The following is a 13,757-nucleotide window of genomic DNA, read 5'->3' on the forward strand; positions in this document are numbered from 1 at the left end:
ACTGTGGGTGTAAGAGTCTAATTCCTTAATGTGCCCACCAGCAGCTACATTTGGGCTGTGCCTGCTTCCCCACCTCTCCTGCTCTCTGGCTCTCAGAGCTGTGATGCTGAAACCATTCCAGCTCTCTGAAAGGCTGTGTGAACCCTGGCCTTACAAGCTTTGCTTGCATCTAGAGCACAGTCTCTGTCCCTTTTCTTGTGCCTAGCTAGGATGCTGTTGGCAGTTAGTCACTGTAGCAGATGTCCCATGATCCTCAGGGGCTTTCTGCATGGACACCAACCCTGCCACACGGTGCTTGGCCTCTGCTGCTCCCCATGACCCCCTCGATCTCGAATCCTCCATGCTTTCAGAACCAGCAATGACATGGAGGCTCCTGATATGCTTGATCTCCCACCAACTGGGGGTGTCTGGCTACCCTGGACCACACCCGAATCAGCTTCTTCGTGCTGACGCTGGGGAAACACTTTCCCAAGCGGTTGCTTCTGAGGAGCAGGAAACCCCTTAGGTTCTTTATTTAACTGAACCTAGACCCATGAGATGGAGTTTTGCCCCCAAGACACCTTCCCTATTGCCCCACTGTGGCACTGGAAGCTTCTTGTGGTTCCAATCTTTAACATGCACCAGCATGAATGCTCACCAGTCCTGAAATTCCCTCTGACAAATTAGCCAATTATGTTGATTTATTCCACTCAGGTTCTTAATACAGGGACAGAATTTAAAAAAAAAAAAAATACATTTATGTCCTCTAGCCCAATCCCAATACAATCCTTTGTTCTCTGAAACCTCTGTTCACATTTCTCTCAGTGCTCATATCTTCTTTGCTCCACCAGCATGTACCACCAACCTCTGCTTGTAGCTCTCAGTGGCTTTTCTAGACCAAAGGGCCAAGGTCTTCCACAATCCCTCCTACAAAACAGCCCCAAAGGCCTGAAAGCCACGAGGTCATATTCACCACAGCGACGCACCACTGCCAGTACCAGCTCTCATCTCGGTTTCTTCTGAGTCACTGAGATAAAACACCTTGATGAAAAGAACGTAAGGTTGATTTGGCTCAAAGTTCAAGGTAGAGTCCATCATGGTGAGGAAGTTTGGGTGTCGGGAGTTTGAAGCAGTTCATCACCCCACAGGCAGAGAGCAGAAAGCAATCAACGAATGCGTGTGTCCTGCTCAAGCAGTCAGCATCCACAAGGCCATGGAGCGATGCTGCCCACTGTAATTACCGTAATCATCTCCCACAGCAATTACTGTAACTCATAATACTCCACAGAAGTTTTCAAGCCCTTCTCCAGGTAATCCTAGACTGTGCCAAGCAGACAGCCGCCATCACAGCCAGCAAACAATCCCCTTTTATTGAAGAATGCCTTCCCTTTTTTGACTCCATTCTGCTTCAGCCACCCACCAATATAACCAATATAATCGCTGTGTGCTATGGGCAGCAGAGCTGGAAGGGTGGAGCTTATGAGCCTCTTGGGGATCTGTTGATTTGATCTAAAATGAACTTTCTCCCTTAAGCAGACAAAGAGCAAGAGCGGCCTTCTTCCCTGTCCTTCATATGGGCTGCCACCAGAAGGCATGACCCAGATTAAAGGTGGATCTTCTCACCTCAAAATATCTGGATTAAGCATGGGTCTTTTTACTTCAAATGGTTTGATTGTGAAAATTCCCTCACAACGATACCCAGCCGCTGGGGCTATAGCTAATTCCAGTTGGAGTCAAGCTGACAGACAACCAAGAATAGCCACCATGGTAGGAAACTGCCAAGTGAATTTACTCCTCCACGGCAGGGTTAGATGCTTGCCAACTGTTTTTCCTTTTGCAACACCCTCTGTGGAAAGATCTGGGGTTCCTATGGAGTTCTGGATTTTTTTTCAAGTGTCTAAGGGAGTGAGTTAAGTAAATGCACGTATGATGATCGGATCTTGGTCTTCAGACATGGAGCCCTGCTGGAAATAATACGTCCTTCAGTCACCCCTGAAACTGTTAGCTCCACAGTCTCATCAGCAGTGACGAGGTTGTTCCTTTGCCGTGAGGCCGCCTCGTGTTAGCCCTGTCATTGCCTTGAGCAGCGACAATAATGTCTTTGCTCTCTGGCTTTCTTGGTGGAACAGAATGACGCGGTCGTAAGGGCAACACCATTCCCAGGTTACTTCAAAGAAGAAGGTACCCCAGGTCCTCCCTTTGAGCAACGGGCCTCCAATCCTGGCTCCAGCAGCAACAGCTCACCCTTCGCTTCCAAGATTTAGTGGAAAGAGCCTGGCATGAAGCTGCAGACCTGTGTTGTCTGCTGGCCTCTTCTCCATTTCCTGAGACCACAGCAGGCGCGCCACGCAACAGCCTCCTACCTCTCCCCATAGTAGGCAGACACGGTCGATTCCAATAAGGCCTTCTCTCCCACTGGTGTCCCAGGGCGTCTCCCAGCTCTCAGGGTCTGAGATGAGGATTTCCCTTGAGAGTTTCTTTAAAATGGAACTATTGCGTTTGGGAGGCTCACCACATATCTTCTCTCGAATCCTACAGAAACCAGGGTGAGATGGCCCACACCTGCCGTGGAACCATCAACCTGGCCTCCGCACACATTGACACAGAGGACTCCTGCGGAATCTTGCTATGCAACGGGGCAAGGACCTACCACCTCAAGGCCAGCTCAGAGGTGGACCGGCAACAATGGATCACTGTTCTGGAGCTGGCCAAGGCCAAGGCTATCCGTGTGATGAAAACGCAGTCAGGTAGTGACCACTCAGCAGGGGGGGGGGGGGGGGGTACGGTGGAGCCTCAGTAGTCTAGAGGAACTGAGAATCAAAAGCCTTTGGGAATAGCAGTGACCAGGAAATCTAAGAAGCTCTGGTCCAACTCAGAAGGCCCAAGGTCTGTGTGTGCCCTTCCCACCTGGTTGGATTCACCCTCAGCTTTGAGGGAGCCATCTGCCAAGATGTTTGTGGGCGATGAGTCCTGGGGATGAGAATGTTTGCAGTGCCAGGGGCTGTGTGTGCCCCTTCCTTCCTTCCTTCCTTCCTTCCTTTTCTTCTTTCTTTCATTCTTCTTGTTTTAATCAGGGTGGTTATGAGAAGCGCAGTAGATGCTTCAGTTTGGGGTGATCCAGAAGCACTGGCATAGTGTGGGCGTGCAGGATGGTGTACTGTGCCTCAGACTGGGTTTTCCCCAGTGACCACATCGTGGGTTCTGAGGACAATTTCCCAGAACTGCAGACTTGGCCAGGCAGGACGCCAACACCGATGGTCTCATCAAAGTATTTATATGATTGATTTATAGGCCAATAGTTCCAACAGCCTGTGAGTAAGACTCTTGCCCTTGCTGCTTGCCTTGGTCTCTCACTAGAGGCCCCTAGAAGTGCCAGAGATAGTCATCTTTACACTTAGACTCGAGGAGGTATTCATTTAAAATGCTGTTTATCCTAAGTGTATCCCATTAGTACCTAAAAACGTTGCCTTTGCTTTTACAACATGGTTTTTTCATTGTGTGGAGGTGCCATAGTTCATTTAGCCTGTTGTCTGTGGATGAGCCATTAGGCTATTTTCTTAAGATTAATTAATTTTATGGGTATGAGTGTTTTGAACAGACACATTTGTCTGTTCTCTGTGTGTGTGTGTCTGTGTGTGTTTCTCTCAGCATCCAGAAGAAGGTGCCAGATGCTCTGAGGATAGAACTATAGACAATTGTAAGTCTTTGTGTCCAGTCTCAAAAAATAGTGTGGCCAGGTCTGTCACAGCAATTTCCCACTCCTTGTACCAACTTCTGTCTTTGTTACTGTTATATTACTGTGATGAGACACCATGATCAAAGCAACCTATAGAAGAAACAGTCTATCAGGAGCCTATGGTTTCAGGGGTTTAGAGTCCATAACCATCCCTGTGGGGAGGCATGTCGGCAGGCAGGCAGGCAGGCACTGGAACAGTAGCTGAGAGCTTACATCTGATCCACAGGCACAAGGCAGAGAGGGACAGAGGGAGGGAGAGAGACAGAGAACAAACTGGGAATGACATGGGCTTCTGAAACCTCAAAGCCAACCCCACATTGACACATGTCCAACAAGGCCACTCCTCCCAGTCCTTCCCAGTCCTTCCCAGTCCCATCAACTGCAGACCAAGCATTCAAATATAGGAGCCTATGGGGCCATTCCCATTCAAACCACCACAAGGGAAACTAGAAACTACTTTGAGATGGATGGAAATGAGAACACAGTATAAAAAATGATTGTGGGGTACAGCAAGTGTAACTCAAACTTATGGCTGTGAAACCACACATTGACAAACCTGCAGCAACAGGAGACTCAGCAATCAGGAAGAGAATACTGCAATAACTAAAACCAGACATGGAACTGGAACCATCTTGTTAGCTGGCAGCCTGCCCCTTTAATATGTTGGACAGTCATAAGCATCCAGACTCTCCATCACCAGAAGAAATCAGGCCACACCCTTCTGCCACTGTTTCTTGGAGGCTAATTTTGTGTCAGCTCCTTTTCCAAACTTTACAGGATAAAGATTACATATATATATATATATATATATATATATATACACACACATATATATAACCTAGATGAGATGAAATGGGAAAATGTCTAAATATGCATGCATCACCATGACTAACTACAGAGATCTTAACATTTATAAAAGAGTGTGGCATGGAAATTGGAGATCTTACCATAAAGGAAACTCAAGTCCAGATGGCATTGCCAGTGAATTCTACCAAGATCTTAAAGAAGAATGCATACCAGTCCTATCAAAAATAAAAACTGAATAGGAAGAAATGCTTCTTCCATGCAGCCAGCCGTGACACTAAAGCTACCAATCATATGACAAGAAAAGAAAACTTGGCCCATCATCCATTATGAACACAGATGTAAACAAAATCCAGCAGTGCTTTTCTAAAGGGTTGTGCTCCGTGATCAAATAGGATTTATTCACAAATCCAAAGAGGTTTATTATTATTATTTTTTGAGACAGGGTTTTTATGTGTAGCCTTGGCTGTCCTGGACTAGCTTTGTAGATCAGGCTGGCCTTGAACTCACAGTGATCTGCCCGCCTCTGCCTCCCTGAGTGCTGGGATTACAGGCGTGTGCCACAGCGCCCTGCTCCAAAGAGGTTTAAAATAAGAGAAAACAATCAGTGTAATATAGCAATTTGATTGAAGGTGGGTACACAATCATCTGAAGTAATGCAAGGAAGGAATCTTGACAAATATCCAACACTCTTAATCACTCGGGAAGGAATGGAGAGATGGCTCAAGTGGTTAACAGCACTGGCTGCTTTTCCAGAGGACCTGGTTTTGATTCCCAGCACCCACATGGTGGTTCACAGCCATCTGTAACTCCAGTTCCATGGAATCTAATGCCTTTCTCTGGCCTCCGTAGGGGAGCCTGTGCATTTAATATCCATGTTGAGCTTGGGCCTGGCACTGAGCATAGCAGTGGGGTCAGTGCCCGTGAGGGTTTGTTGTGAGGCCTGTGTTCCATGGCTCCCTCTGGGGATCTGCTGACCTCCTGGAGGGGAAGTGCTGAGGTGTTGTGGTTTCTCTCTGCCTATCACCACTGGGACAGATGATCATGAGTTCTGGGCCAAGCTTAGACTACATAGTGAAACACTGCCTCTAAACACCAAAGAAGAAAAATGCAAGTCAGAAGAGCCAGGGTATGTGGGTGAGGGCAGATGAGGACGCAGACCTGGTTTCTATGGTGCAAAGGGAACCAGGGATGACAGGAGTGAGGCTGGTTTCTGCTTAGCCTGAAAAACAAAACAGAGTACACAAGATGCGTGAGCTCCAGGACACAGAGAACTGGGCCCTGTGGCCGGCCCCAGGGTCCCTTCCAGGGCTTTCCATTTCTTCACCTTCTCACTTTCCACATTTGGTGGAATGTTCTATAGTAGTACAGGCAGAGCGCTAGGGCCAGGGCTTGTCTGATGCTGGGTAAGTGCCTTGACTTCTCAGTACCTCAGTTTCATCTGTGAAGTAAACCGTTGGCCAGGGTTTTTCCCAGGCCTCCCCCCACCCCGCCCCTGACTCCCAGCTGTAGGGCCCTGGCTAAACCAGGCATCTCTGGCATCCAGTTCCCTTGTCTTCAACTGCTTGTCGCTGGAAGGATTATAGGATGATACATGGAAAACGGCACACTGTAGGTACAACCAAATCCATTCCAGGGAGCTGGGCCATTGAGCAGTGTGCCCTGGCCCTCAGACACTATCCTGCTCACAGCTGGTGGCAGGTAACATGACAGAAGAGTCCCATGGGGGTCAGGTTCCAGTATGTCTGTCCCACCGACCTGCTGCATGTTTTCCCAAAGCAAGTGCACCAGCCCTGGATGCTCTCTCTCTACAGTCGCAACCCCCGAGGAGACTGTTACATTGGGATGTGAAGGCTCTCCTCCAGAAAGCTTCCTGTACTGGGGCCCCAGGTGGTGCTGCTATTTTGGGAGAGTCTAGCCTTGCCAGCTGCCCATCGAGATCAAAGGAAGACCCGTTTCCAGCTCTGCAGATAGTCTGATGATGTAAGGAGTCCCAGCTGACCTCCATGCTCACCGCTCTCACACCTGGACTGTTATCTCAGCAGGAATGAGCAACATATAAATGGTGCAGACCCATGTCAAGCTACTCCACTCATTAGAAGCATGGCAGCTCTCCTGGGGATCATGGCAGGGGTTGGAGCAAAGGGCTGTGGATGTAACATCAAGGGCGGTCGAGAGTTGCCAGCCTGGGCATAATCTGGGACTTTGGCCAGGAGAATGATGGATAGGACAGCTGAACAGCCCAGTAGTGAAAGCACAGAAACCACTGTCCATCATAGGAGGCTCAACTATTTCCAGCGGGCATTCCCTCCTCCACAACCCCTACCAATGGAACCTCGTTCTCCTGGAGTTTTACATCTGATTTGAGCACGCGTTGAAAAGTGAGTTTGAGAAACGGCTACCTCTGGGCTGGGCTTGGGAAAGACAGATGTTCCTGTACCTGCAGTGGGGGCTTGTAACGACCAGGATTTGGGAGTAGTGAGTGGTCCTAAAACCTCTCACGACTCAGTGGTCCTTCCTCCACCTGCGTCTATCCCTTCTGCTTTGCTTGATGGCGGCTTTTCTGGTCCCTTCCACCTGTGTATTTGGGGTGTGGAGGAAATCCTTTTCCTGGGGTGGAGTTTGTCTTAAGTTGTGCATAAATGTTGTGCCAGAAGCCCACCGTGCTTGCAAAAGCAAAACTGGATCAATCCTTCTGCTATCCCAGGGAGGGGGGGAAACTGACTTTTTTTTTTTTTAATATGTTTGGGAATGCATAAAGGAAACCGATCTTAGCCAGTCATAGTGCCAACTTTTCAAGTAGGTGTGAGGCAGCCAGACTTTGAGTGCTATTTGCTCTCTCTGTAAATGTATACAACACGCTCATGTGAAGTTGCTCAAAAACCATCTGTATGCACTCATGTTCACCTGCCGTTCAAACAACCTTCATTGGTGTCCTTTTGTGTCCCATGGCTAAGCCTGAAATGGGGAACGCAGAGATAAGGAATTCCCTGTCTAGGCGTGAGATGGGCAGCCTGGACCCCAGGGAGCCCTGTAAAGGGAGAAGAGAGTTGTGCTTTGGGTGGAGTAAGATGCCAGGGGAGCAGGAGCCGTGTTGTGTGACACAATTTGGGGGTAAGACATGAACAAACATTTTTTCATGTCAAACAGTTATCCTACAACAGACCAAAGTATGGGCACCTCCAGAGTCTATCTTGATGAACCAATGAGTTTTATTGGGGTGAGGGGTATGGGTGAGGGGTTATTTACAGAAGCAGAAGTGACTCAAAGGCATCACCAAAGGCCATCCCAACGTGAGTGAGGGCTCACAAAAGCTGGAACCCCGGAGCACACTACAGAGGCTGCAGGTAGCTCAGCAGGCTGGAGAGTGTCCTTTCCACGTGCCCAGCTGGTCTGAACCTCTTCCAGACAGCTTGGCTGGTTTCTGCTTCTTTCAGTTGGCTTGACTGATCAAAAACTCTTCTAGGCAGCCCAGCTGGTCTGAGAATGCCTCTCAGCTGTCCCTGCTGCTCAGAGATACTTGAAAAGAGAAGGGCCTAGTGTATCTGCTCAGTTTCAGGGACTTTCAGAAGCCTTTGAGTTGTTCACTTCCTGAATCTGAGGAGCTTCCCTGCAGGATAGAAGGTTTTATCTGGGAGGACATTGCAAACTAACAGATCCCTGGCCCAGAAAGACCATTGGGAAAGCTGCCTGTGGCCCGAGCAGAGGCTCAGGTGGTTTTTCTTCCCTGTGGAAGGAGGAGGATGGCTGGGTCCTGCATTTGGGTGAAAGTGGATGAGACAGGATGAGGGACTTCCACAAGAAGAAGAGATGTATGTCAGGCTACAGACAGGATGGCCCACTCAAAACTAAGGTAGTTCTTCTGAAGCCTCATGTATTCCATCTGAGGGAATTCTACCCCCTTTATGGTGAAATTAGGGCCTTCTTATAGGTGGTGTTGATATTTTTTCACTTATGAAGTGAGTGTGAATTCCACTTGATTTTGTTGGAAGAATAAGCATTTGGCAATTCTGTTGTGGTCTGTTTTTATAAAAACGCCCAATGTGTCGAGGTTTGGCCTCTGTAGGGATTGGAACCTTGCAAGTGTATTGTTGCTACTGACAGGACTTGCCACTTTTCTCCATGGCACACTACCTGACAGAATGACTTGAGGGAGGAGGCTTATTTTGGCTCATGGTTTCAGAGGAGTTTCTGTTCAGCGTGGCAAGAAAGGAGTCCAGTAAGCCAGCTTCGTCCGTGGTAGGACACAACAGCAGATCTTCACATGCAGTTATCCAGGAAACAGGGCTAGACTGGAACCAGGGGCAGGTGGAACCTCCCAAGGCTCTTCCCCAGTGACCTTCTTCTGCTAGCCAGGCCCTGCATCCTGAAAGCTCCTCAGCCAACCACCTATCACATGAGCCTCTGGGGAACATTTCAGTTCAAACAGTAACAGTGACAGAGTGTGGTGCGGGATCACACAGAGGATGGTCACCTGCATTTGCTCCAGACCTCCCTGCAGAGCAACCTTCTCCTTCCCCTCAGTTGTGGGTTTTGGGAGAAGGGACCCAGGGGGCCGGCTCACTCTCTCCTTGGCCTGATGAACACAGCTGACCCTGTATTCTTTGGCTCTGCCTCCAGGTTTTCTTTGGGGAGATAGGCACCTCTATCTTTAGACTATGCTTTGTTTTGTTTTGTTGTTTCCAAGAGAGGGTTTCTCTGTGTAGCCTTGGCTGTCCTGGACTCACTTTGTAGACCAGGCTGGCCTCGAACTCAGAGATCTGCCTGCCTCTGCCTCCCTAGTGGTGCTATTAAAGACGCACCCCATTGGGCCTATGTTTATTCTTTTTAAACCAAAGCTCAGGAGGACAAATGTCTATTCCCTCAGTGTCTGCTGGGAAGCTGTTGTCTTCTCCCTGATGCACCTGAGGGATTTGGGGGTTACAGTATGCTATACAATCTGGTAACCTTTTATAAGCCAGCCTACCTGCCTAGTGAGGCCTGCTGGGCTTGTTCACTTGCCGGAAACCCAGGTCCTGCCACTGTCCTGCTTCCTGGCATAAACCTTGATCCACCTGGTGGTCCTGCTCCTCACTGACCCCAGGCCAAATGACCATACTTCTCTCCTACCTTTATCCTCCTGCAGGGGCCTGGCTTCATGGCTATTGTGCCTGTCCTTGTTTGTTTGTTTGTTTGTTTGTTTTTAAAACAGGGTTTCACTGTATAGTCCAGGCTGGCCTAAAAACCTGCTCCCCCCCCCCCATATTCAGGCTACCCTTGAACTCATGATCCTCTTGAGTGTCCACCTCTTGAATGCTAGGATTACAGGTGTTTGCCAACTTGCCTAGCTTGCAGCAACAACCATGTTTTTGTTAGTTTGAAGTTGAGTTCTCTTTGCCTTTTTTAAAAAAATCAGATGATAAATACTGCCTCTAAGGAAGAAATGCATCCATCTGTTATCCTTACATACTGGCCACAGAGCCAAGCCATCTTGTGTCCTTCTCTACCCGAAGCTACCTAACCTCCCTGTTCTGTGGCAGTCCCCCAGTTCCTGACTGTCTGCCACAGGGAGCTCTGTGTCATTCCCCTGTGGGCTACAGACCCACCTGTAACCTGACATCATGCTCAGGCTGAGGGGCAGCTCCCGGCTGCCACCTGTGGCATCTCCTCTGAGAGCAGCACCTGCCTTACCCTGAAGCCTCCCTTTGAGACTCCGCCATTTGCTGCCCGCAGCGCTGTGACACCTGTTCCCTTCATGTGCCTTCAGGTTCATGAAGACTTGTGTCCCTTGACCCTGCTGCCTTCTCAGCCAGTGCTGGAATTACAGGTGTTTGCCACAATGCCTGGCTTGCACTCACCACATTTTTTGTTGGTTTTAAATTGAGTTCCCTTTGCTGTATTTATTGGGTGATAAATGCCACCTCACCCCTGGACAGCTGCTCACCCCTGTAGCATATGGCTGTCTAGCCGGGATCCACACATTCTTTAGTCTCTTGACCTCTCAGCACATTCACTTGCCAGACCCCACCCTGGGATCGGCTCACTTACAACTTCCTATGGAGGGGCACTCCGCTGCCGGACCAGCTTCTGCACCTGGGTAGGCAGGCCATGACGTAGCGTGGAGTGTCCAATCTTTTGACACAGGAACATGATGCTGTCATCTACCACTGCATCAGGCTGACGTTACAGCTACCCGTCAAAGTCCAGCTTCGACACTCCAGGGGGTAAACTGAGGCAGGGTTTTGATCAGTGGCTGGCTGATCACCCAGGCTTCCTGTGAGGGCAAAAGGCTTAGCTTTTCGGGTCTTAACAACATTGGCTTCTACTGCTAGCGGTAAGCGAGGGGCCAGAACTGATGGTTGCTGGTGGCAGGCCAGAGATGATGGCTCCTGGTTGGGGGGGGGAGAAGGGGGAGTTTCCACTGATGGTGGCAAGTGGAGGGCCAGAGATGATGGCTCCTAGCAGGGTCTCCCACTGATAGTGGCAAGCATCTAAAAAGGTAAGGAAGGAAGGAAGGAAAAAACTGTGTACACACACACACACACACACACACACACACACACACACACACAGACACACACACACACTGGGTGGATGGGAAAAGATTCCAGCCTCACTTGTGGATGAAAAAGATTTCCAACAACTTTATTTTTTTTCTCCCACAGCTTATATATCCCAGCAAGATCTTTCAAGCAGTACAAAAGTCACAATGTGGTTACATTCTATTTTTCTCTAAGTGGACGATGACAATGAGCATATGTAAACATGTTCCCCAATACCCTGACACGATCAAATGTTTCATGTATTATGAGTGAGAAACAAATATGAAAAACAAAGTATTCTCAGGAACTCACGTACATTTGTCACTAAGCAATTTGTTATAGATTAAGTGTGAGGAAGGTAATTTCTCAGCAGGTTTTTCTTTACTGGCAGGCTGCAATTTGTGGTTACAAAGAATCACTCAATTAACTTAAAAAGATAATCTTACAAAAATCTTAAAAGAATCACCAATCTGAACTTTTTTTCTAAGCTTTTATGTAAAAAAAAAAAATCAGCCATTTCTACTTTAAGTCCTCAAGGTGCACATGTACTCATTAACTAATATTCTTATTAAGTCCTAGCAGGAAGCTAAGGGCAAAAATGGTGCAACACCTTAATCACCTTGAAGCCCAGCTTCAGCAAGTGCCAACGGGGTATTGTTTTAGTTCTCCAACCTCAAAAAGCCCCTAGCTCACCTATTAGAAAAGAGTATTTTTCTTAATCTTAGAGACCAATTTGAAGTTGTCTACATCAGAGCCACTAGCAAAAACATCTTTATCTAACCTTGCTAAACAATCTTTTTCCAAATTCTTTCTAAAGGTGGTAGTCAGTGCTAACAATCTACATCTGTAGGTTCATTCAAGGGTGGTGGTTGAATCATTAATCTGCTCCAGCAGCAATGCCTGAAAGAGACCAGGCACGGTTATTGTGCCAGTGATACCGCTCAGTGAGGTGCTGGAGGCCCCCTAACTCACGTCTTAGACTAGAAAGGCTACAGTGATAACAAGCAGAGCTATGCTCCATAACAGCATGAGGTCCTCGGGACCCCTAGTCCTCGGGGCTCTTGCCATTGTGGTCATGCTAACCGGTGGCTCATCGCATGAGTTCTGGAGCCGTTTGCTGTTCCTCTCATACGGACCTGGATGGCTGCCATGAGATGTGTGTGGTCCCACGTGACACATGTGGCACGTGCCTGGGCCTATTTCCCATTTCCATTCTATCACCCCACTTGACAAAGCCAGACCTACGGGGTCTAGGAGCAGGTGGTCTGGGAGCAGAGAGCATGCAGGGCCATGGGCAGCTGGCTGATGATGGGGGAGGCCTTAGATGATGTCCCAGAGGACCTCCCTGCTGGCTGGAGACAGACATGTCACAAGAGGCCAGGGCTCTTTTGGATCTTACCAAGGCAGTCTTTTCCTAGTCTTGAATTTTCAAGCCCTTTCTTACACCTGTCTTGTGAAAGAGTGAAACATTTTCTGGTATCCTGATGAGGAATGGGGCAACCCCAGGCTTTGCTCATTAAGTAGCATTCTTTGATGTGGAAAAGCTTTATCTCATGTCCACAGCCGCCATCTGGTGGTTGGTTGACCAGACTTTGGGAGGCATGCTTGCTGGACCTGGCATAGCTGTTCTTACTCGCCTGCCTTTTTTTTTTTCTTTTTTCTTTTTTTTAACTGTATTGGTGTTTTGCTTGAATATTTATCTGTGTGAGGATGTTGGATACCCTGGAAGTGGAGCTATAGACAGTTGTGAACTGTCCTGTGGGTGCTGGGAATTGAACCCAGGTCCTCTGGAAGAGCAGCCAGCAAGTGCTCTTAAGCTCTGAGCCATCCCTCAGCCCCTTGCCTGCCTTTTAAAGACCCCTTCAGGTCATCAGGATGTGGGAGAAGAGCCCAGTGAAAAGAAGGACTTTCCTGCAGGTGGCCCCTCCCCTTGGAGAAGGGCTAACAAGGCCAGTGGTGAGACAGCTGTGCACATGCCTGTGCTTCCTTTATGTAGTCCTGGATGCCTAGAAACCACTGAGTAGATCAGGCTGGCCTTGAATGCAGGACTCCACCTGACCGCCTCCTGAGTGCGGGGATGAAAGAAGTGTGCCACCGCACCTGGCCTTGATGTAGTTCCCTCTTTCTTCCTTGCTGGGTCTGGCCTTGTGGCTGCTCCCTCAGCTCCTGCCTGGGGGAGGTTCCTGTTTGCTTGCCCAGTTGTCCAACATCACCTGCTGGGCTGTCTCCTAACCCTGGGCAGCCTCGGGTACCAGATAGGCCTAGGCTCGCATCCCGACTATGGCTTGTATTAACTGGGTCACCATTGCTGTGTTTCCTTACCTAAAAGGCTGAAGGTTTTGTAAAAGAACAAACAGAATCTTGTCACACAGGGGACTTGCGACTGACTCTGTAGATTAAACAGACACAAGGCCAGAATTTGAGGTAGCATTAAACAGGTGGTAATTTGGGGGAGTTTTTTCTTCCAGGTTCTTCTGGACCATGGGAAGATGTTCATTAAAAGCAGTGAGTAGTGACAGCTCCATGGAGGCTGTCCAGGTCAGGCCCAGGGAGCAGGAAATCTGTGGGATATGACAGTGCAGGCAGCAGGGGTCCCAAAACTGCAGAAATCCCATTCTTTAGTAGGAAGTACTATGGTCCACAAAGGTGAGCAAATCCTCATTGTATTTCTCTCTCTCCCTCCCTTTTTTCCTCTCCCTCCCTCTCTCCCTGCTTCT

At 48.7% G+C, this 13,757-nt stretch overlaps 1 protein-coding gene across 1 annotated transcript in view; it reads left to right on the forward strand.

Annotated features, from left to right (window-relative positions):
• Osbp2 (oxysterol binding protein 2) overlaps window positions 1-13,757 on the forward strand; it is a 152,940-nt gene that overhangs the window by 33,986 nt on the left and 105,197 nt on the right. Inside the window, exon 2 of the mRNA XM_055624242.1 lies at window positions 2,518-2,726. Coding sequence (XP_055480217.1) covers window positions 2,518-2,726 — 209 coding nt within the window. The remainder of the gene's footprint in view (window positions 1-2,517; window positions 2,727-13,757) is intronic.

Source organism: Psammomys obesus, unplaced genomic scaffold (genome assembly GCF_907164565.1).
Source record: "Psammomys obesus unplaced genomic scaffold, mPsaObe1.curated_primary_1811, whole genome shotgun sequence".
NCBI classification, from domain to species: Eukaryota; Metazoa; Chordata; class Mammalia; order Rodentia; family Muridae; genus Psammomys; species Psammomys obesus.